The sequence below is a fragment of the Dendropsophus ebraccatus genome, chromosome 4 (assembly GCF_027789765.1).
Source record: "Dendropsophus ebraccatus isolate aDenEbr1 chromosome 4, aDenEbr1.pat, whole genome shotgun sequence".
Lineage (NCBI taxonomy): Eukaryota > Metazoa > Chordata > Amphibia > Anura > Hylidae > Dendropsophus > Dendropsophus ebraccatus.
The window spans coordinates 138142504-138164411 of NC_091457.1; the positions used below are offsets into that span (position 1 = coordinate 138142504).

At 44.4% G+C, this 21908-nt stretch overlaps 1 protein-coding gene across 4 annotated transcripts; it reads right to left on the bottom strand.

Moving 5' to 3' along the window:
• Window positions 1–907: 907 nt before the first annotated feature.
• MPST (mercaptopyruvate sulfurtransferase) lies at window positions 908–9860 on the bottom strand. 4 transcript variants are annotated; one of them, XM_069968863.1, is made up of 3 exons: window positions 9806–9860; window positions 2727–3337; window positions 908–1245 (listed from the first exon to the last, which is right to left on the bottom strand). In XM_069968863.1, exons 2-3 carry the CDS (start codon window positions 3325–3327, stop codon window positions 947–949), a joined length of 900 nt encoding a protein of 299 aa, XP_069824964.1. In that variant the 5' UTR covers window positions 3328–3337; window positions 9806–9860; the 3' UTR covers window positions 908–946. The 4 variants fall into 4 exon arrangements, with proteins under 4 accessions (XP_069824964.1, XP_069824960.1, XP_069824962.1 ...); XM_069968859.1 differs by lacking the exon at window positions 9806–9860 and adding an exon at window positions 9678–9796; XM_069968861.1 differs by lacking the exon at window positions 9806–9860 and adding an exon at window positions 9710–9788.
• Between the last annotated feature and the right edge of the window lie 12048 nt (window positions 9861–21908).

Genomic DNA, 21908 nt, shown 5'->3' on the forward strand with positions numbered 1-21908 from the left:
CTTTTAGCTGCAATCCAATCGCAAATGGGAAACTGCAGCCTCAATGGTCTAGATCCTTGGGCTTCTGCTTGCAGGAGAGGGGGGGGGGGGTATACATCCTAATGGTGCGTTCACACCTACAGGATCTGCAGCTGATTTTCTGCAGCAGATTTCATTTAAATAACTGAACACAGCATCAAATCTGCTGCAGATCCTGTAGGTGTGAACGTACCATAAAGCAGCGTTTAGAGAAAAAAAAAAAAAATTACCTGGAGCGTGCAAGCAATTTAATACTTAATGAATAAGTATGAACAAAGACTTAAAAAGGTCCAGACCAACAACATATACAGTATCAGCAATAGGAAAATGAGTCTTAAACATATGAAAAATTCTCTTTTGTAAAACATGTACAAAATATATCTACCTATAGCAATGGATTCAACCTTCACAACACCATTGTGTATACTCTGTATTGGTATATGTAGTTCATCTGACATACCAATATAACTAATAATTGCCGCAAACATGGTTAAACACGCAACCACTAGAATCCCAGCCGCTCGCTGTAGAAAGCTGCAATCAGTAATACAGAATGTTGATTGTTCCACCAAATCTCATGTAAGCCCCCATCACCCCATGCACTTTGAGATTGTAAATCATCTAACTTCACTCACATATAACGTGGTACCCCCATAGGAATTTAGACATTATCATCACATGATACAGTCATACAGAGTTCAGATTTCGCACATCCATTAAACAGACAGGACAATTCATTATGCCATCTTCAGATTTTCCTCGAGTCCGTAGTCACTATAAGATGTCATAAGCATTGCGTGATGGTGGTGATTTTAGATGTCAATCACCATGAACAGTACATGTCTGGTAGATAAGAGAATTAAGGCACTGACTTAGATTTGGATACCAAGACCCAAGTGTGAAGCGAATCGGTGGTGGCGCACAATACTTATAAGGTCTTCCCTCTACCCTCTGAAACCACCTCTTCTGGCTTCGCTCTCATGTACCACTCAACCCAGGATCCGTCGTATATGGAAACGTCTTCTTTACCACAGAGAAAGGCGGCCAGGGCAATGTGACAGGCCGTGACTCCGGAGCCACACGAGGCGACGAAGGGACGAGAGAGATCAATGCCCTTTTCTTGGAAGAGGCTTCGGAGCTCTTCAGGAGATTTTTCGGTGCCATCTTTTGTCAGCAAGCTTGGGAAGGGGAGATTTATTGATCCAGGGATGTGTCCAGGTTCGATTCCTAAATAATACAGATAAAGATTGATTAATTGTACCAAAGCCACATGCAGGGATATTGAGCAAATAGTGTAAAGTTACTTGGATGTATACTTGTTTTCCTTTAGGAATCTATTACACAGAGCCTCAGGTTAAGCGTAAGTAATACACAGGTCTTCAGTACCTGCTGAACGGGATCCTAAGCATGGAACGTGCCTAAATGACACGTTCTCACTTTTTGTTAAAGGGTTTGGCCAGAAACGTTAGAAACAATTGTTAGAAGATCGTCGACAATCTTCTGAAAAGTGCTGTCCCCTTGTTAACCTCGATGGCTGCGACCAGCTTTATCTAAACACTGCGCCAGTGCTTGTGCCCCATTAGAAAGGAGCACAACTCCAGCATGCTCGAGGCCGATCGTTCAGCATTTGATTACCGGTGGCTGAAGAAGTTGGATGCAGTCCTAAGGCTGCCTGGAAAAACTATGGCTGTATCCAACTGCAGCTACCGATATTCAAATGACCAACTATCAGACTCGAGCATGCTCAAGTTGCACTCAACTATACTTCCCCATCCATAGCAGTATTCAGCAAAGGTTGCTATGAATTGGTTAGGTTACATGTTCCTTCTTTACTGTCTAGGACTGACACCATGCCATCTGTGGAGACTATAAACTGACCGGGGGAAGGGTATCTAATATACCATCATTGTTTTCCCTGCATGTATTCTTTCACTGTGCAGGTAAAGTGAACAGGGCGAAGTGCAGTTCCCAGAATGAAAAGTAGCTTAGTGCACTGATATATCGGAAAGAACTAGAGATGAGCGAACCTGGAGCATGCTTGAGTCCATCCAAACCCGAACTTTCGGCCTTTGATTAGCGGTCGCTGCTGAAGTTGGATAAAGCCCTAAGGCTATGTGGAAAACATGGATATAGTCATTGGCTGTATCTATGTTTTCCAGACAACTTTAGAGCTTTATCCAACTTCAGCAGCCCCCGCTAATCAAATGCCGATCGTTAGGGTTCAGATGGACTCGAACCCGATTCGCTCATCTCTAGAAAAAAAAAACAGTACAAAGAAGTAACAGCCTAATCATGTGGCCCCTTTATTCTCAGGATCAGATGGGTTCCTGACGACCCCCCCCCCCCCCCCCAACATACACTATCATACAGCAATGGCAAAACCTATCAACATGCCATTGTTTAACCAGATTATGAGTTTAGGAACAAGCAACTGGTGCCATTTCTGTATAACAAGAAATAAATCTAGAATCATTTTGCTTTTGGCCATTTTTGGGGGGTTATTCAGAGCTCATCTCAAATTTCTTTTCCCAACAAGAACTTTAGAAACTAATGGGGCCAAATTCTTCCCCAAGAAGACACTGATATCTGATGTTATTGAAGAAAAATGTTATATAATTCACAACTCCGTATAAAAAATATAAAAAAAAAAAAAAAAAAAAAAAAGTTTATGGACGAAGCCTAGGATCCCAACACAATCCCAACCTCACCTTCTCTAGGTTCAGGCTCGAGCCCTCTGAATCTTCCCTCCACTCTGGCATCCACCATCTGAAATTTTCTCTTCTCCACATTCTCCACCATTTCTTCGTGTCCCACCACTTGGGAGGTGTCCAGTTTTGCTTGGAACTCAGCTACCTGCGGACGTGGCTCCTTCCCAGACTTTACTGGATGTCCTTCTCTAAGCCATGCTTTAAGGCCACCATCCAACACCGAGACGCGGGGGTGTCCAAATATTCTAAACATCCACCACAGTCGAGGAGCACTGAAAGAGCCAAAATCACTTGCATCGTACACAACTACATGATTGTTGTTAGACACCCCAAGGCGTCCTGCGTACTCAGCAAACTGGTCGGCGGTCGGTAGCATATGGTCATAAGGAGAGGTACGATCACTGCAAGCATCAATGTCAAAGTAGTAAGCTCCGGGAATATGGCGTTCCTTGTACTCACGCCATCCATCACGGCCAGATTTGGGAAGATGCCATGAGGCATCAAGAATACGCAGTGTTCCCTTTAGGGATGAGTCTGGCCGTATAGATTCCCACAGCCATCGAGGAGAGACCAAGGCCCGGGGTAGGAGTTGGTGGGTCATGATGAAGATGCTAGGACACAAAACAGACAAGTATGAGACCCGCTCACAGGAGGAGGAGGGATAAGTACACATACAGGCCAATGAAAAGACTTAGGAAAACTCCAATACAAGACGTTGCAAACAATGGTTTAGCAATAACCTATCGCCAAACAAAGGGACCTGGAGGCTGCGCAAATAAAGGTTATCTCCATAGTTAAACTTTGTCCTAAAATGTGACCCTGGAGACCTGTGAGGAATGCAGCAACACGAGCTCCGCTTTATTACTTTATATACAAGACTTCAGAAGAAGTGTATACAGCTGAATATGCAAATGTCCTTCATCCATGGAAAAGATCTATATTAAGGGCCTATTCCCATGTCCCATATTTTACGGACCCTACTGACGGGGAAGCCCTGTAATAGTGTTTTCCCATCCAGCATGATGTATCAATATCATGCCGGGAGTGTGGAAACTGTCTGGATCTCTGCGAGGAGATTCAAACAGTTTCCTAGCTCCCGGCATGATATTGATACATCATACAGGATGGGAAAACACTATTACAGGGCTTCCCCGTCCATAGGGCCCCGTAAAATACGGGATGTGGGAATAAGCCCTTAGGCTATGTTCATACACCGTACTTTTTCTGTAAAGAACATTCGTTGTTTACATAATGCAATGATTTTCATTAAAAACAGTGCAAACAACGGCTATTGTTTCACACAATGTATTGAACAACGGCCATTGTTTGGCTACGGCTGTCAAAATAATGTTATTTATTTCTGTCTGGTTTTTTTTAGATTAAAAATCAGTTAGGCCGCATGCAGACGGTCCGTAGATTACAGATAATACGGAGTGTGAAGCTGTGGGCCGGCATCAGGAACTATTCAAATCCCTACTGTAAAGACACAGCTGCACGGCCATACACAGCCCTAGATAGTGACCATGTGGAGTCTATGAGGATTATCCTGTATTATCTATTTACTTCAATGGAACTGAGCTGCAATACCACACACTAACTGAGGACCAGAATGGCGCTGTTTCTACGACTGTCTTAAAGCGATATTGTCGTCACTTTAAAATTTGACACAGCACACAAAGGCATTAAAACTTGATTGGCTAGGCCACACACACACACTCGGCGTGGCTGTGCCATTACAGTAGAGGAAAGATTTGAATAGGTTTGATACCTCGGGAGTTCTCAATGCTGGCCTGCAGCTTCATGCTTCGTAACATTCATAATCTTCGATGTGCGCATGCAGCCTTGCCCAGCTTTACAAAACTGACTACGTACCCTTAGACCTTGTGTTTCATAGGGGTTATGGTGCTCAGATAGGGGCCGCAGCCTCTGCAGTGTTTACATGTGCTCCGTTCCTGCACTCGCCAGCGGTGTAAAGAACTGCAGCATCATTATCCCCTTCAAGTGAAAATAATAAAATATACTACTCAGCTAACCAGCACTGGCACTTCGGTCCCGAAAACTCCATAGCCGTCAGAGGAAGTCACTTTTACTACTACAGCATACTATAATAGTGTTTCCTTTCAATGAATCTTTAATTTCAGAGACTGTCTACCTAATGGCACCACTAGGTGTCACTAGAGAGACAGCTTTATTCCCTTTAAAGGAGAGCTCATTTGCATATTTTTTTCCCCCATGAAGCATTGCTTGCAAAATAACATACATGAACTAACTCTCCTCAATGAGGACCCAGTATCCATAGCAAGCCACAATAACAAAAAGCTATATTCAATATCTGGTACACATGCTAGCCAAAGTCAGAGGAAACCTATGGAGGTTTTGTTTATCTTTAAAACACTATAACTGTGTAACACCATGGCAGCATTATGCCTGTGGTCACAGGAGGTCACTCCCTACGCTCTAACGCACAAGTGATGACACTGTGGGCACTGAGCAGGGAGGATGGGGAGATGGCGGTGAACTATGCAGGAGTAGAAGTTGGTAAGGACTTTATTAGCCAGTTGTTTTTTTTTTTACTTACAAATTAACTAGTGTCAGAAAGTTATATAGATTTGTAATTTAACTCTATTTAAAAATCTTAAGTCTTCCAGTACTTATCAGCTGCTGTATGTCCTGCGGGAAGGGGCGTATTCTTTCCAGTCTGACACAGTGCTCTCTGCTTCCACCCCTGTCCCAGAGCAGGAGATGTTTTCTATGGGGATTTATTACAGCTCTGGACAGTTCCTATTACGTACAGAGGTGGCAGCAGAGAGCACTATATCAGAATGAAAAGAACACACCACTTCCTGCAGGACATACAGCAGCTGATAAGTACTGGAAGACTGGAGATTTTTAAATAGAAGTAAATTAAAAATCTATATAACTTTCTCACACCAGTTTATTCGAAAGAAAAACATTTTCACCGGAGTTCCCTTTTAAAGAGGGGAATACTACCTACTTGGGGTGGGAACATACATACATCATGTTGGCTACATCAGGAATATTATCCAGTGAGGAGACTACTTACAGGGATGGGGGATTACAATCTACCAACCTACCTACATGCTGCTTAGGGCACCAAGGAGGGGGAGAAACAGGTGCTGGAAATGTGCACTATATGCAGTGTAACCTCTTATAGGGTCTGTAGCGGTCGTGATGTGACAATATTACGTAGTATACGGTCATGATAATGTGGCCTTAGGCTGTTTGCAATTGACCACTATAAAAGCCATTTCTTAATACAGCATACACATACACAGGGAGGTAGTGTTACAGCACGCGCATATACAGGGAGGTAGTGTCACAGCACACGCATATACAGGGAGGTGGTGTCACAGCACACGCATATACAGGGAGGTGGTGTCACAGCACACGCATATACAGGGAGGTGGTGTCACAGCACACGCATATACAGGGAGGTGGTGTCACAGCACACGCATATACAGGGAGGTAGTGTCACAGCACACGCATATACAGGGAGGTGGTGTCACAGCATACGCATATACAGGGAGGTAGTGTCACAGCACACGCATATACAGGGAGGTGGTGTTACAGCATACGCATATACAGGGAGGTGGTGTCACAGCACACGCATATACAGGGAGGTAGTGTTACAGCACGCGCATATACAGTGAGGTAGTGTTACAGTTCGCGCATATACAGTGAGGTAGTGTTACAGCACGCGCATATACAGGGAGGTAGTGTTACAGCACGCGCATATACAGGGAGGTAGTGTTACAGCACGCGCATATACAGGGAGGTAGTGTTACAGCATACGCATATACAGGGAGGTAGTGTTACAGCATACACATATACAGGGAGGTAGTGTTACAGCATACGCATATACAGGGAGGTAGTGTTACAGCATACGCATATACAGGGAGGTGGTGTTACAGCATACACATATACAGGGAGGTGGTGTTACAGCATACACATATACAGGGAGGTAGTGTCACAGCATACACATATACAGGGAGGTGGTGTTACAGCATACGCATATACAGGGAGGTAGTGTTACACTTAGGGTGGTATTACACGAAGCGATTATCGTTCGAATAATCGTTCAATCGGTCGTATTTGAACGATTATCTTTAAGTGTAATAGTAGACAACGATTAAACGACGAACGATTGGTCGCTGGTCGTTTAATAGGTTTTGAATCTATTTTTATCGTTTGTCTTTTACACATCGTTCGCACATCGTTCGTTTGAATAAGATGTCGTTAGCCGTTCCCTGTTCATTCGCAAATTGAAAGGGGAGTGTTCTTGAATTTTGTTGCTCCAATATAACCGATAATCTTTCCGTGTAGTAAAACGAACGATTATTAGGCAACCGCTATTGCGATCGTTGGAGATCGTTTATCGAAAAAATTCGCTTCGTGTAATACCACCCTTAGGAGCCTTGTTCTGGTTTATGGAGACCTAAGAAATCCACTTACTCAGCATTTCAACTTTACCAATCCCTTTGTCCTCTCAGGTGTTTCAGTGATCACACAGGGACGAGGGTCACTCTGGCCAGGTCTGACGCCGGTCTGGATAGTGAAGCATTACGACGGCCATTGGCCGTCAAGTCACGATGAGAATTGTGGATATTTGTGTTTTCCTACAACACACGGGACGCCGCACACATGGAGACACCATGTGGGCACATAGGGACAATGTTCAGACCATAAAACAAAGCTCTCATCCAGACGGCAAACAAACACTGGGAGGACTTTATCAGTGACTGCGTACTTTGGCAACAATGGGGACCGAAGTGTCAAAGTGCAAAGGCCAGCATACAAAGGGTTAAATGCATTAATCGCTGATATGTGCTGTGGCAAAGCTACAGTAGTTATACACACACACACGGTCACCGAGCTATTGATCAACCGGTTGTTTTTGTCCGACTTGACCAACACTCTCCTGTTTACAGTCATGTGACACTGAGGCCCCGCCTACTGTTTTCCAGACCCCTTTAAAAAGTTTGGAAAACAAAAAAATACCAAAACACTCTAAATATTGATAATATAATGCTAATATTTTATCACTAATACATCTGTTCTTTATTATTTTATTTCTTCTCCTTTTGTAAAAGCTGCATTCAAAAAGTTTAGAGAGAATTTATTAAAGGGGTACTCCGAGCAGGTGTGATGTGGGCCCAAGCACTGGAGTCGGGGAGGTACATGGACGTCATTGTTTTTATCTACTCTCTGCCCAGCTATAGTGGAACAAAAAAAAAAAAGGTCTCCCACTTGGAGTACCCATTTAATTGAGTCAATTTTTGTGATGTCTTACTATATAAAGTTTTAGGGTATAAACCCACACACCGTATACGCAGCAAATACGCAGCAAATACGCAGCAGATGTGATGGTGAAGATTTGATGCTGTGTTCAGTTATTTAGATCTAATCTGCTGCGTATTTGCTGCGTATTTGTTGCGTATTTGCTGCGTATCGCAGTAGTAAATACGCTGCATATACGGTGTGTGGGTTTATACCCTTACTGTCCATTTAAAAAAAAAAAAAAAAAAAAACCACTTATGACACAGATATGTGAAAAGATTTGTTCACTCAGGTTTTTAAAGGGATTATCCAGGACTAGAAAAAACACAGCTACTTTCTGGCAAAAACAGCACCACCCTTGTCCTCAGGTTGCGTGTGGTATTAAAATTCAGCCCCATTCACTTCAATGGAACCAATCCTGGACATCCCCCTTAAAGTGATTGTACCACCAGGCCCAGGCTGAAGCACTGGAGGTGGGCCGACCCACCCTTAGTGGGAGGAAGCCCCAGCCCCTCTATGATAGGGTTCCATTGATTCTAATGGAGTCACGTCATGGAGGGGCTGGGGTTTCTTCCCACTGGGGGTGGGTCGGCCCGCCTCCAGTGCTTCTGCCTGGGCCTGGTGGTACAGTCACTTTAATGTTCAGACCACCACCATTAGCTAGCTGGAGCCGGGAGAAGAGCAAAGGTGAGAGCTTCACTCCCTGGTTTGCTGCTTTTCCAGTCTCATTGCATTAGTCTGGTTTTATATAAGTCTATGCAATGAGAAGCCATGTGCTATGTAGTCATCCCACCTATATCCAGCAAACCCCCAGACCCTAACCCAAAGTAGGGAACTCTTCAGCTGTTGCAAAACTACAACTCCCATCATGCCTGGACAGCCAAATCAAAACTTTTGATACGTCTTTGTCAATTTTTAAAGTGACAGTCCCAGAAACAGTGCCACTCCAGTCCTGGTATTTCAGCTCAGTGCCACTGAAGTAAATGGTGCAGAGTTGTAATACCACATATGGCCTGAGGACAGGGGTGGTGCTGTTTCCTCCTTTGACACTACATTATTACTATCTAGAGCGGTGTCTGGAGGTAATCTTATCGCACTGTATCATCTTCACGCCTAATATGTTTCATAACCCCACGTGTCACGCTGCAGGAAGTTGGCCGTCATTCCTACTATAGCATGGCACAATATGGAAGGTCATATAAAAGACATGTATGGAATCCATGGAGATATAGATATATATATATATATATATATATATATATATATATATATATATATATATATATATATATATATACACACACACACATAGCGCCCCCAATATGCCAAACTAGAACTACAACTGGACTGGACTTCTCTAGTCTATTGCAGCTTTTGCTGATGTATATTCCTCAGTGTATCCTATGGCTAATGCAAACAGGTAAGGAGATGCTCAACAGTTTTATTGTGGCACTACAAGTCCCAGCAGACAGGTGTGTTACATGCAACAAGCAATGTTATGGGTTGTTTTTCACACCTGTAACCCTCCAGCTGCTGCAAAACTACAACTCCCAGCATGCCCCGACAGCCGAAGGCTGTCGGGGCATGCTGGGAGTTGTAGTTTTGCCCCAGGTTTGAGAACGTGCAGAAATGTCTGAGTCCCCGGACACTCACCGCCTTCCGTCTCCTTCCTGAGCGTCTCTCACCTCTGCCAGCTGCCGTCCTTCCTGTCACATTGCCGGGATCCGCCCCCCTCAGCCTCCGGCCCTGCACACTCCCAGCCCCGCTAGGTGCTCACTTACCTCCTGCACAGCAGCACGTCCGCAGATGTCACTTCTCAGGACTAAACCATCTCTAGAGAGGGGATAATAGAGCCATACAGCAGAGTAATATAGGACGAGTCCATTGCCCTAATTAGGGGAGGTTACTGTGGTTTATTTGAGAGAGAAAACTTAGGCTCTGTTGAGAAAAGCACAGGATGAAAATAAAAACGCCCCCCGCCCTTACACTACAGTGGTATGATCCGGGGAATGGAGCATGGACTATCCCAGGATGCCAGTGTCACGTGGTATTGCTGTCATCTAATGTGTCAGAGGAGGAAGGATCAGGATCCTGGAGTCACATCTCATTGAGCAAGAAGAAGTTACAGAGATAGAAAGTTAGGATTCATATTTCCTTAGTACTGAATCCACTTCTGGCTTTGGTTAAAAAAAAAAAAAAAAAAAAAATGCATCAAAAACTGCATGTAAGGCTATGTTCCCACTAGATACTGAGAAGTGGCCGGAATTTAAAGGGGTATTCCAAGAACATCAACTTATCCTCTAGCCACATGAAGTAGGAGATTGCGGGGGTCCGACCTCTGTACCCCCCAGCCAATCTCCGTATCAGCTTGTATGTAGTATCATGTGACCCGCGGCTCTATTTATTCCTTTGGAGCGGATGGAAAGAGCCGCACTCTTCCAGCGTATTCGGCTCTTAGCTCCTTAGTAAATGTCCCCCATTGTGTTCATTTATAGGGCTGTGTATTTCCATTCAGAAATCTACAGCGGTATATACAATAGCAGCAATTGGGAATTTGTAGAATACAACTTTACATCTTTTTGCAAAAAATGACCTGTGGTGTAGATTGTGCAGCAGATCTCCTATATCTAACAGAGCTGGGACCTCTGCTGATCTCTGGTCACCCTGCTCCTGCACAGCACTGTATGCATCACAGCTCACTATGGTACAGGAGCAGGTAGTGTGGGATCAGCAGTGCTCCCTGCTCCTGCACAGCACTGTATGCATCACAGCTCACTATGGTACAGGAGCAGGTAGTGTGGGATCAGCAGTGCTCCCTGCTCCTGCACAGCACTGTATGCATCACAGCTCACTATGGTACAGGAGCAGGTAGTGTGGGATCAGCAGTGCTCCCTGCTCCTGTACAGTACTGTATGCATCACAGCTCACTATGGTACATGAGCAGGTAGTGTGGGATCAGCAGTGCTCCCTGCTCCTGTACAGCACTGTATGCATCACAGCTCACTATGGTACATGAGCAGGTAGTGTGGGATCAGCAGTGCTCCCTGCTCCTGCACAGCACTGTATGCATCACAGCTCACTATGGTACAGGAGCAGGTAGTGTGGGATCAGCAGTGCTCCCTGCTCCTGTACAGCACTGTATGCAGCACAGCTCACTATGGTACAGGAGCAGGTAGTGTGGGATCAGCAGTGCTCCCTGCTCCTGTACAGTACTGTATGCATCACAGCTCACTATGGTACATGAGCAGGTAGTGTGGGATCAGCAGTGCTCCCTGCTCCTGCACAGCACTGTATGCATCACAGCTCACTATGGTACAGGAGCAGGTAGTGTGGGATCAGCAGTGCTCCCTGCTCCTGTACAGCACTGTATGCAGCACAGCTCACTATGGTACAGGAGCAGGTAGTGTGGGATCAGCAGTGCTCCCTGCTCCTGTACAGCACTGTATGCATCACAGCTCACTATGGTACAGGAGCAGGTAGTGTGGGATCAGCAGTGCTCCCTGCTCCTGCACAGCACTGTATGCATCACAGCTCACTATGGTACAGGAGCAGGTAGTGTGGGATCAGCAGTGCTCCCTGCTCCTGCACAGCACTGTATGCATCACAGCTCACTATGGTACAGGAGCAGGTAGTGTGGGATCAGCAGTGCTCCCTGCTCCTGCACAGCACTGTATGCATCACAGCTCACTATGGTACAGGAGCAGGTAGTGTGGGATCAGCAGTGCTCCCTGCTCCTGTACAGCACTGTATGCATTACAGCTCACTATGGTACAGGAGCAGGTAGTGTGGGATCAGCAGTGCTCCCTGCTCCTGCACAGCACTGTATGCAGCACAGCTCACTATGGTACAGGAGCAGGCAGTTCGGGATTAGCAGTGCTCCCTGCTCCTGTACAGTACTGTATGCATCACAGGTCACTATGGTACAGGAGCAAGTAGTGTGGGATCAGCAGTGCTCCCTGCTCCTGCACAGCACTGTATGCATCACAGCTCACTATGGTACAGGAGCAGGTAGTGTGGGATCAGCAGTGCTCCCTGCTCCTGCACAGCACTGTATGCATCACAGCTCACTATGGTACAGGAGCAGATAGTGTGGGATTAGCAATGCTCCCTGCTCCTGTACAGCACTGTATGCATCACAGGTCACTATGGTACAGGAGCAGGTAGTGTGGGATCAGCAGTGCTCCCTGCTCCTGCACAGCACTGTATGCATCACAGCTCACTATGGTACAGGAGCAGGTAGTGTGGGATCAGCAGTGCTCCCTGCTCCTGCACAGCACTGTATGCATCACAGCTCACTATGGTACAGGAGCAGGTAGTGTGGGATCAGCAGTGCTCCCTGCTCCTGTACAGCACTGTATGCATTACAGCTCACTATGGTACAGGAGCAGGTAGTGTGGGATCAGCAGTGCTCCCTGCTCCTGCACAGCACTGTATGCAGCACAGCTCACTATGGTACAGGAGCAGGCAGTTCGGGATTAGCAGTGCTCCCTGCTCCTGTACAGTACTGTATGCATCACAGGTCACTATGGTACAGGAGCAGGTAGTGTGGGATCAGCAGTGCTCCCTGCTCCTGCACAGCACTGTATGCATCACAGCTCACTATGGTACAGGAGCAGGTAGTGTGGGATCAGCAGTGCTCCCTGCTCCTGCACAGCACTGTATGCATCACAGCTCACTATGGTACAGGAGCAGATAGTGTGGGATTAGCAATGCTCCCTGCTCCTGTACAGCACTGTATGCATCACAGGTCACTATGGTACAGGAGCAGGTAGTGTGGGATCAGCAGTGCTCCCTGCTCCTGCACAGCACTGTATGCATCACAGCTCACTATGGTACAGGAGCAGGTAGTGTGGGATCAGCAGTGCTCCCTGCTCCTGCACAGCACTGTATGCATCACAGCTCACTATGGTACAGGAGCAGATAGTGTGGGATTAGCAATGCTCCCTGCTCCTGTACAGCACTGTATGCATCACAGCTCACTATGGTACAGGAGCAGGTAGCAGGTGCTCTCTGCTCCTGTACGTAATGGCAGACCCTCATCACAACTCGCAGGATTTACAAATGTGAAGATTGTTATGAAAATATTTCCACCATGTGTGGTCATACTCTGCAGGTGGTGGGGATTTTGCAGACTCCTATTTATCTTTAGACTCCTTGTTTCTGTGAATTACTGAGCGTCCGGTCATACAGCAGTGAGTGCAAAAAATGAGTACATAGCTCACATGTAGCAATGGTTGCATCTCCAGAATCGGGATCAGTTGCTTAACAAATGTAATCTGCAAAAAAAAAACTTAGGGAGATCTAAAATGTCAATAAAAAGATATTTTTAATCTTTAACCCTTAGGGGACACAGCTAGTTTTCATTTTTGCGCTTTCGTTTTTTCCTCTTTGTGTATATAAGGCCATAGCAGTTTTCCACCTAGAGACCCAGATGAGTCCTTATTTTTTGCGCCACTAATTGTACTTTGCAATGACAGATGTAAATTTTTGCCTAAAATATGCCGTGAAACCAGAGAAAATTATATGTGTGGTGAAATTGAAAAAAAAAGTCGCAATTTTTATTTTATTTATTTATTTATTTATTTTTTTTTGGGGGGGGGGTGTTTTTACACTGTTCGCCCTAGGGTAAAACTGACTTGCTATACATGTTCCTTTCCTCAAATCAGTACGATTACAATGATATGTAACAGGTATAACTTTTATTTTATTTGATGGCTTTTAAAAAATTAAAACCTTTTAAAAAATATATATGTTCTTTAAAATCGCTGCATTCCCAGGCTTATAACGCTTTTATCCTTTGGTCTATGGGGCTGTGTCAGGTGTCATTTTTTGCGCCATGATGTGTTCTTTCTATCGGTACCTTGATTGCGCATATGTACCTTTTTGATCGCTTTTTATTACAATTTTTCTAGATTTGATGCGACCAAAAATGCGCAATTTTGCACTTTGGAATTTTTTTACGCTTACGCCATTTACCGTGCGAGATCAGGAATGTGATAATTTAATAGTTCAAGCAATTACGCACGCAGCGTTAACAAACATGTTTATTTATTTATTTTTATTTATAAAATGGGAAAAGGGGGGTGATTCAGACTTTTATTAGGGGAGGGGATTTTGTATTAATAAAAAAAATTTTTTTTTTTGTTTACACACATACTAGAACTTTGACAGCTGCATCTAAATACTTAATTAGCGGGCACGGCGATTGGACCATGCCTGCTAATAGCCACGGTCCCGGTCTGGCGGCAGTTCAACGCAGGGTCTCCACGCGGCCTCCCTCTAAACGCCCTTAGTGGCACCAGGATGTTCAGTAATGTTCTGGTGCAGCTAGGGGTTAAAGAGGAGAGGTGATATACTACAGTACATCTTTGCAATTTACTTTATTTTTTTGTCAATTTTCTATATGAAATACATTGCTGTGAAATCGGCCACTAGGTGTCTCACTTCCTGAAATATTCAGTCGAGGCTTTGTCACTAAGGCCATTTCGTCTTTAATAAAAGCAAAAAAAAAGACCAAATACAGGAAATGATGTCAGTTGTAACAACCAAAGTAACAAACATCACACTGGGACATAAACATCTAAAAAACACACAAAATACATCAAGGGGGGCCCACTACATGTAGGGAAAAGTCTCCAGGACACTCTTACATGCAAAAATGGCAAGGGCCATATCTACCCAATAAATCTGAAGTGATACCTATGCCCCACTACTGTAAATAAGGATGATGAGGTAGAAAAGCTACCAAAAATATTTGCAAAACAAGCAAGGGCAGGTATAACCAGAAAATTACCAAAATATCACCAAATAATCAAAAGGTTTATGTCGGGGTCCACTGCTCCCTATGCATTTCCTTTCTTTTTGGTTGGTTCTATGATTTGCTACTGCTCTTGACAGTTGCTGACGCGAACAGAGGTGGCAGCAGAGAGCACTGTGTCAGACTGGAAAGAATCCAGTACTTCCTGCAGGACATACAGCAGCTGATAAGTACTGGAAGATTTGAGTTGTTTTTTTTTAATAGAAGTAAATTGACAAATCTCTGGCACTTTCTGACACCAATTTATTTGAAAGGAAAACATTTTGGTAAACAAATGGTTAACAAATGTCATTTATAAAAAAAAAAAACTAACAAAAAACAAAGCCCCAAAATGGTCAGCATACATAAGAGAAGCATTAACTATATATTTGCTGGATCAAAAAGATTTGATCAATCATGGTCTAAATGTGTTTAGACCGTGACTGATTAGGAAAACGAGCCGGGAAAGGTCCGTGTGCCGCCATTAACTACCGGCTCTGTGTATTTTCCGACCGCATAGACTTACATTATGTGAAGTTTCCGAAGAAAGGTGAATGGAAACCAAGTGACAAAATGCTTAAATGATAACAGCTTAAACTGTCAAAGGAAAAAGTGTGGAGGAAAAGTTTTAATCTTTGCATTTTTATGTTTTTAAACCTTTCATCTTCTTTTTCCTTTATTATACATACCCACCAGGGGTACTGACCACTAGGGGGTGCACTCACTCCTACAATAGTACTTATGTATTGCAGTGTGCTGTGATCCTCTTAATGAAAGTGGTGACATAGACAGCCTGGGGGCTGTGGTCTGCACTGATATATCTTTTAGGCATGCGTATTCCATTTGGTTTATGTATTCTTCTCATTTACCATTCATTGTATTATCCTTTTATTGCTGCAATCTCTAAGCACTGTTGCTAAGCCATAGTAAACCATTATGTGTAATAGCTATGGTGTTTCCCTATTGATGGAAGCCATTTATATTTTATAGGGGCTTGGCACACAGTTTTTTAAAGTATAAAAACTGCGTCACAAAGGACAAAAAAGGCAAAAACAAAACAAAACACAATGCCAAAAGTATGTCTGAAAGAGGCCTTTTGCTACCAGTTGTATCATTCAAGTACAATACAAAGAAATGTACCACCTTACTGTATATATTAAAGTGTAAAGAAGAATTGAAAAACAGCAGGAAGGTAGGGTGATGCGGGAAAATAATAAAGTATTCTTACACATCCCCGTGCCCTGTAGCATCCCTCCCGGAACCCGTTGAAAGCTGACGGTGTCCTGCGGTTCTTCCAGCTGTAACGTCACATACCCGGGTGATCATCTGCCCACTCAGCCAATTAGAGACTGCTGCGAGACACCACCCCAGTCACTGACTGGCTGAGCGAGCAATCACTCAGCCTCACTGTGATGTTGCAGCTGGAAGAGCCGTGTACATGACCTACCCGCATTCCAGACAAAAATGACATCTGATGGCCCACAGCAGGACCCAGGAGCAGTGCAACGGAGGCCCAGGTCAGTTCGCTGTATTATTTTCCCGCACCCCCTGCCTTTCTCATGGAACGGTAAGAAAATCCACCATATCTTTATGGGGTTTCTTTTTATGTTGTTTTCTATGTGGGACAATTACAAAGGGTCCGGCTGGGGAGTACGCCAGGGAGAAGGGACAAATTCACCCTTTCTCCCTGGAGTATGCCTGCCGTATCTCCCGCCTGCCTCATGGGTGGGCAGGGTGAGCTCAGGGGGGCGCATCTTAGTAAATTCAGCTGGGGAAAAGGGGCCGGGGCCTAATGCCCCTATTCCACGGGTCGTCAGCGCTGTCAGCGCTCGTTTGCTCCTCGTTCCCCGCTCGCTGCCGCTTCTATTCAACGCCGCAGCAGCGAGCGGGTGAGTGCGGGAGGGGCGGCGGGGAGCTTCTGGGGGGCTGCCCAGGTGATCGCTGATCGTCCGGGCAGCCCATAGGATATAGCAGCGTCTGCTGCCGACGCTCCTATTCAACGTAGCGACGGCAGCAGATCGCTGCTATATCAGTCACTTGTTTTTCAACATGTTGAAAAACAAGCGACTGCAACGATCAGCCGACATGAATGATGTCGGCTGATCGTTGCACTCTATTCCCCGGGACGATTATCGGAATAGGGCCTTTAGTTAAGACCGGCAAACGAGTACGACGGTCTTCATAAATCCCCCAGATGGACTAAAGATATTGGTTTTAATTGTGCAACTGTTTAAAGTGTCCCTGTCATTATAACTTTCAAAATCTAAATTAGCAGGGGATGTGATATAAAACAAGTTTGCAATATACATTCATTATTATCTTTTTTAGTTATCATGAAAAACACGGCACTTCCTGTTTTCTGACTCTTATTTTTTCAAAGAGTTAAAAGACAGGAAGTACCGTGTTTTCCATGTCATCTGCGCACTCACAGAGAAAAGGCAGTCATGTGATTGCACACATTGAGCCGTGACTCTCTGTACTCATGTGTTTAGTCTCATTTTTTCAACAATCACAAGACTAAAAAGCTTCCGGAGACTGGACCTGGATTTCTGGTAAGTTCAGCTTTATTTTACAGCATGATAACAAGAAAAAAAAAAAATAATGAATGTGTGGTGTCCCACTGTGGGTGTTACTATTCTTTACACCCCTCGTAAAAGTCTGTACTTATCTGTGATCTCAATATAGCTGTTGTATTACTAAAGATGACCACTAGATGTCGCTATAGTGAGTAACTAAGGTCTAGAAGCTGCACAGTTGAAGTATACTAAAGGGTTATTGTTTGTGTATGTACCTGATTCTATCGTTCCAGTAGGATTTCTCCTTTCTTCTGCCTGATTGTCTCTTTTCTATTCTGCTTCTCTATTGCACTCTTTCCACCCAACCACAGCGTAGCACACTCGCTGGTTAGGAAGTCAGTCCCTTGGGTGAAGGAGGAGTCTTAGCTTAGCTTTTGAGGAGAAAGGACGCAGCTCAGATAGCTCTTCTCAGTGGTTCTACCTGGGCCCTGGCCCCTTGCCAGGTCTTCTCTACAAGTTAGTTCTTAGTCAGTACCCCACATGGGTAGGAAGCAGAACAGCCAGCTCTCACAACTCTTTCTCTTGAAGTGCCAAACACGCTGTATGATGCGCTGCTAAGACAGTGCAGGACAGTCCCTGCAGAAAAGCCAAAGGGTGAAGCATAGTTACGTAAAGTCTATCTCGCAGCGCGGGTGTACTTAGGAAACCCTAACCATTCCGCTCATCCTAGGGAACAGGGTCTGGGGCCTGTGTCACCCATGAGTACTGTTCAGCCAAAGCTAGTGGGCAGATGGCGGTGTAAAGACTATAGGAAAGGTCAAAACGCAGGCACAGGGGAGAAGGGTACAACCGGCCTTATCCTCTAAAAGCAGGCGTGCCATCACACCATGTGACAGAACCCAAAAGGTTGGGCTATATCTCGGCCATCCACCTTAAGAAGTGGTGCCACACTTCCACCTAGCAAGTGACCGGCCGTCCCACCGCTACGATGTCCTCCGGGGGCTCGCCACAAATGTAAATTGCAAACTTGCTTTATTTCACATCTGCTGTTCATTTAGATTTTGAAAATGATAACATCAGGTACACTTTAAACTACACTGCACTTTATAACTTTAAAAATCTAAATCAGCAGGGGATGTGATATAAAGCATGGCTACTATTTACATTCATTATTTTTTTCTGATTTAGGTTTTGAACATTATAATGACAGTGACACTTTAAAGGGGTTGGCCACTTTATAGTAAAATTGTTCAGTATACAGTATTATTAAGTGTACTCATGGCCGGCGTTAGGGGGGGGCAAGCAGGGCAAATGCCCAGGGCCCCCATCCCCCAGGGGCCCCCTCCCGCAGTTCCAGTAGGAGAGGAGAGCACAGACAGCGTCCTGCAGCGTCTGGCAGTGATCCCTGGCTGCTGCCATCAGGGGTCACGCAGAGGCTGCAGGACGCTGGGCTGGTGTCTGCTCCGTGTGTGTAGCTCCCCCTCCCCCTCCCTCCAGCTCCTCTCTGCACGTGACTTCCTGCTCTGGTGTGGAGCTGTCGGGACGATGGAGGAGAGGGCTGCCGGGTGAGGATGACAGCCTGCTGCTGCTGCAAGGTACATGAGGGGGATGTACCACTACACCCAGCATGCTAGAGGGAGTAAGTATACTGTACATGTAGTGTGTAATGTGTATGAATGTAGGTGTATAATAGATGAATGTAGTGTGTGTTACATGTCCTGTGTATAGTGTGTGGACTGGATGGTTTGTATCTGTATAATGTGTTTTCATGGATGTGTGTGTGTGTGTGTGTGTATATATATATATATATATATATATATATATATATATATATATATAATGGTGTGTGTGTGTATATATATATATATATATAGCTGTGTGTGTGTATATATATATATATATATAGCTGTTTGTGATTGGGTGAATAAATCCTCACTATACACTACTGGAGTGCCGTCCTCGTGTTCAATTTTTTATATATATATATATATATATATATATATATAAAATGGTGTGTGTGTGTATATATATATATATATATATTATATATATATATATAATGGTGTGTGTGTATATATATATATATATATATATATATATTATATATATATATATAAAATGGTGTGTGTGTGTGTGTATATATAATATATATATATATATATATATATATATATATATATATATATAATGGTGTATATATATATATATATATATATATATATATATAATGGTGTGTGTGTATTAGCACTGCTGACTCCAAGTGTTGAGGTGAATAGACTGTATATAGGAGCTGCAGCCATTCTCTGGCCTCATCAGTCCTATGTAATTGCTGCCGATGACCACTGAGGCCGCTGATTGGCTGCAGCTCCTATGTATATAAGGCAATACGGTGAGAAAAAAAAATAAGGTGGTATTCAGTCCTTAGGTGGTGGTCACTGTATGGCGGTAATATTGGTCTGTATATAGAGTCATTATGTGGCGGTCACTCTTTGGCATTAATATTGCTCTGTGTATAGTGTATATATAGTCATTACTGCCATAGATTGACTACCACATAATGACACTATATACAGACCAATATTACCGCCATACAGTGACCACCACATAATGACTATATACACTATATACAGACCAATAGTACAGCCATAGAGTGATCGCCACATAATATTGGTCTGGATACAGAGTCATTATGCAGTGGTCAATCTATGGCGGTAATATTGGTCTGTATATAGTGTGTATATAGAGTTATGTGGCGGTCACTCTATGGCGGTAATATTGGTCTGTATATAGTGTATATAAAGTCATTATGGGGCGGTCACTTTATGGTGGTAATGGTGGTATGGTGTACCAAAAGTACAGCCATAGAGTTACAGACACATAATATTGGTCTGTATACAGTGTATATAGAGTCATTCATTATACAGTGGTCAGTCTATAGCGGTAATATTGGTCTGTATATAGTGTATATAAAGAGTCATGCGGTGGTCACTCTATGGCGGTAATATTGGTCTGTATATAGTGTATATAAAGTCATTATGGGGCGGTCACTTTATGGTGGTAATATTGGCCTATATATAGTAAAGTTTTCTTCAATAACGGTATGGAGGTAATATTTGGTCCTGATTATAGTGATTTTTTTATTTTATTTTTTTAATGCAATTCATATAAATAGTTCTTGTGTTTACACCACTAGCGGCAGTCCTGGCATGTAGTGGCAGTCCCATAATGTAGCGGCAGTCCCAGAATGTAGCGGCAGTCCCAGAATGTAGCGGCAGTCCTGCCATGTAGGGGCAGTCCCATAATGTAGGGGCAGTCCCATAATGTAGCGGCAGTCCCGGCATGTAGCGGCAGTCCCGACATGTAGCGGCAGTCCTGACATGTAGCGGCAGTCCTGACATGTAGCGGCAGTCCCGACATGTAGCGGCAGTCCCGACATGTAGCGGCAGACCCATAATGTAGCTGCAGTCCTGACATGTAGCGGCAGTCCTGGCATATAGCGGCAGTCCCGGCATGTAACCTTCTGAACTGAGTAAGGGCCCTAATACATGGAGCGAAAATTGTCCGAATCAGGACGCTATCGCTCTGAGAGGACACTGGGGAACATGATCAGGTAGTATATATCACAGACAAGGCCTGAGGACACCGGGGGACCTTAATCAGGTAGTATATATCTTTATTGTTTACTATATACAGCAAGGATTGCACACACATCACTAATGATATACTGTATATATACACATAGGGGGGGAAATTTATCAAACATGGTGTAAAATGAAACTTGCTCAGTTGCCCCTAGCAACCAATCAGATTCCACCTTTCATTACTCACATTCTAAGTAGGTGGAATCTGATTGGTTGCTAGGGGCAACTGAGCCAATTCTTCTTTACACCAGTTTGATAAATCTCCTCCATAGCTTTTGCTGCATCATAAAAGAGCCATGTAGTAGGCTCTCTAAGCGAGCTCCATTCTACCAGATTGGCGCTCGCTTCTGCGGAATATCAGGCCGTGTAATACGGCCTTAAAAGTGGCCTTATGCTTCCAATAACTGCTGGCTGAACAATCCTTCAGCTGACAATTATCTGTCCCATCCGGTCCCGTCCTCCCCATACACAGAAATTTGGCACATCTGAGTGTTCCTGTGTTCTCTATGAGAGGGGAAAGCCATAGCCATACAGATCTGATGCCGGCTTATCTCTCTGAGAACAAAGAGGTTGGGCGTTGATTTTCCATCAAGCTCGACCCCCTATGTCCACTGATATCATCTGTCAGAGGACTGTCCAGAGAGCCCCATACACCTAACGCTGATGGCCAAACCCACCAGGAGCAACAGGTACCACCAACAAAAGAGTAACATGTATGGGGACCTTAAATTGTTGCTAAAATATTTCAGCATTTGGGGCCCCACCTTTAACTTCGCCCAGGGCCACATCTAGTCTAAAACCGGCCCTGAGTGTACTCACTGTATATACTGACAGCAGCTCCCTGTGTACCTCATAGAACTAACCCCCCCCCCTTCCAGGCTGTGCTACCCTGTTCTGTGCTGAGTCTGTCCATAAGATGGCTGAGATGGAG

Bases quoted from the DNA above. Each gene is read 5' to 3' on its own strand.
- MPST (XM_069968863.1), bottom strand. From the start codon at position 3,327: ATGACCCACCAACTCCTACCCCGGGCCTTGGTCTCTCCTCGATGGCTG. The intron at 1,246-2,726 runs GTGAGGTTGGGA...TGTATTATTTAG, and splicing joins CGAGCCTGAACCTAGAGAAG to GAATCGAACCTGGACACATC.